At 52.8% G+C, this 2,651-nt stretch overlaps 1 protein-coding gene across 1 annotated transcript; it reads right to left on the minus strand.

Annotated features, from left to right (window-relative positions):
* Window positions 1-28: 28 nt before the first annotated feature.
* On the minus strand, window positions 29-2,155 carry LOC139354615 (kelch-like protein diablo). The gene has a single exon (XM_070998874.1). The coding sequence runs from the start codon at window positions 1,897-1,899 to the stop codon at window positions 358-360; it is 1,542 nt and encodes a 513-aa protein (XP_070854975.1). The 5' UTR covers window positions 1,900-2,155; the 3' UTR covers window positions 29-357.
* Window positions 2,156-2,651: the final 496 nt, after the last annotated feature.

The raw sequence follows: 2,651 nt of genomic DNA on the forward strand, positions 1-2,651 counted from the left end.
GTTATGCTAACGCTGGGAAAGTCTAACAAACACGCGCTTCAGGCTCTACCAAATAAACAATTATCAATTAATACAATGCGATTATAATGCTAGACAATGGGGTGAAAGGGATTTAGTTGATTAGATTTGGCTTCGATTGCGGATATTGTTAGTAGAAATGCGGCGGCGGCAACGTTTGCGAGGGCAACGTCGTCGGCTGCTGCTCCCATCAGACAACAGAATCCTTGCGAATCCTGCACTCGAGATAGCATGTGTTCGGGGGGGAGAATGAGACAAGACAACGGTATTTTATCAGCAATGGAAGGGCTAGGAGTTGGAATAGTTTCAGGGATTTTGTTGCTTAAAACTGTTTTCGCATCACATATAGTTCTCAGTCTGGGGGGCCCGCATAACGCCCACGCCGCCGCCCAGTCGGCTGTAGTTCATGCAGCCGCACAAACGCCATTGGTTCGTCTCTGGGTCGTAGACCTCGATGGTTTTCAAATAGGCGGACCCATCAAAACCGCCCACCGCATACAGCTGTCCATTCACGACGGCCAGGCCAACCCCACTGCGACGAGAGGTCATGGCCACGATGGGGCTCCAGGTGTTGGTCAGTGGATTGTAGCGCTCGGCGGACGAGAGCTCCATGCTATCGTACCGTCCGCCGACGGCGTAAATGTAGTTGTTGAAGACAGCGCAGCCCAGGTGCTTGCTTCGCGTGGACATTGGACTGACGGCCACCCATTTGTTGTGTCTGGGATCGTATCGCTCAACAGTGTTCAACGGACGTTGTCCATCGGAGCCACCAATTGCATATAGGTATCCTCCAAGGACAGCTACCGCCACACCCAGCCGTCGTGTGGTCATCGGGGCCACCTTTGACCATTTGTTCTCCTTGGGGTCGTACCGCTCCACATGATTGAAGCACTGAACGCCATCCTGGCCACCAACCGCATACAGAAAGCCGTCGAGCACGGCCACGCCCACGCTGGTGCGGCAGGAAGTGGTAGGCGCCACGTCGCAGGACCACTGATTGGTTTGCGGATCATACCGCTCGATGCTGTTTAGATAGCTCTGGCCGTCGTGACCGCCCACTGCATACAGCAAATCATTCAACACGGCCACGCCGACTCCGCAGCGCCGCTTGCTCATAGGAGCGACCATTTTCCAGTCATTTGTCTGCGGATCGAAGCGCTCCACGGAGGCTATGGCATCGTCGGAGCACAAGCCACCCACGGCAAACAGCACTTCACCTCGTCGGGTCGGATTGCGAGCTCTGGTGCGCGGACCCTGCATCAGCGGTCGCTCCTGCGGAAGCAGCAGATAGTTCTTGGCCTCGTCCACCAGATCCCGGCAGGCCTCGTCGCTGCGGACCAGGAGATCAGAGCCCACCGTGCCCACCAGGAACTTTGGGGAGAGTAGAGGCAGACGGACATGTTGTAGTACCTGTGCTAGGTGCTGTCGCCGCTCGGCGACATTGTACTTGAGCCAGGACATGACAGCGTTGAAGACCTGCTCCTCCGAGCGCACGTTCAGTTCGTCGCTGCAGATGATGTCCACCAACTGGCCGACGGGCAGCAGCAGAAACTCCTCGCTCTCCATCACCTCCTGGAAGTTGTGCTGCGTGAACGTGTCGGCTATTCGCAACAGTTCCCGGCAAGAGTGTGTGTCGGCAAAGGCGCGGATGCCCAGGCAGTTGGTGGGGTCCAATTGTCGCTTGAGGAACTCGCAGCAGATGTCTTGAATCTCAACCAGTTGCAGCAGACAGGCGGCGGGAAGGAGCGCCTGGACATTGGACTCCTCGACGATGATGTGGGCGGTGTAGCAAAAGTCAATAAGCAGCTCCATGGCGTTTTCGTCGATGTCGCGTATAGTGACCTCCGTCTGGCGCGATTCCTCCAGTTCGCCAGTGAACATGGCACAGAAGTAAGAGCTGCAGGCGGACAGGATGACCCTGTGGGCGAAGATCTTCCGGAACGGAAGCAACCCAACCCCACACGGCGTCTATCTTTGCGTCTCTGTTCTCCACGGATACAAAGCACGTCCAGGGCCAGCTGCAGGCGGAAAATTTCGAAAATGCAATCTTGCTGCTGGCTTAAAGCGACCACATCGAAGATTCCTGGCGCGAAATGCACTTTTCAGCAGTGAATATCGTTTTTCTTTTTGGCCTGGAAAAGTCGAAACACACGATTGATACTACAAACGAAGCTATTCAACCAAATATTAACTGAAATGTATTAGTCTTGTAAATACCTATCGATTGACCATGCTACGCCTACTCTACTCTACTACTCAGAGCCAGACAATGCGAAATGTTTTTACGCGTGTATGTGTGTGTATGTAAATAGTTGCCGGCCGAACTTAGCGGCAAAGAAAAAAGCCCTGCCGGCGCTCAGAGAGAGCAAAGTGCGCGGCTAACTTATTCTATTGAATAATGAACCCTTTATCCATTTGTCCCATTGACGGGCAAAAACCTTTAAAGATCTGTACATCTTTATTTATCTCTTTCAAAGAATATGAATTAGCTTAATAAATACCTATAGATTGTCCCAAAAAAACTCTTCCGTTTTCAGTTCAATGCTCTCAAACCAAAGTAGTTAGGACAAGCCTTGACACTACCCTGCAGTTCCACAATTGAGTTAAGCGCCCAATCATCACGATGCCGACTG

Source organism: Drosophila suzukii, unplaced genomic scaffold, assembly GCF_043229965.1.
Source record: "Drosophila suzukii unplaced genomic scaffold, CBGP_Dsuzu_IsoJpt1.0 scf_11, whole genome shotgun sequence".
Classification (NCBI taxonomy): domain Eukaryota; kingdom Metazoa; phylum Arthropoda; class Insecta; order Diptera; family Drosophilidae; genus Drosophila; species Drosophila suzukii.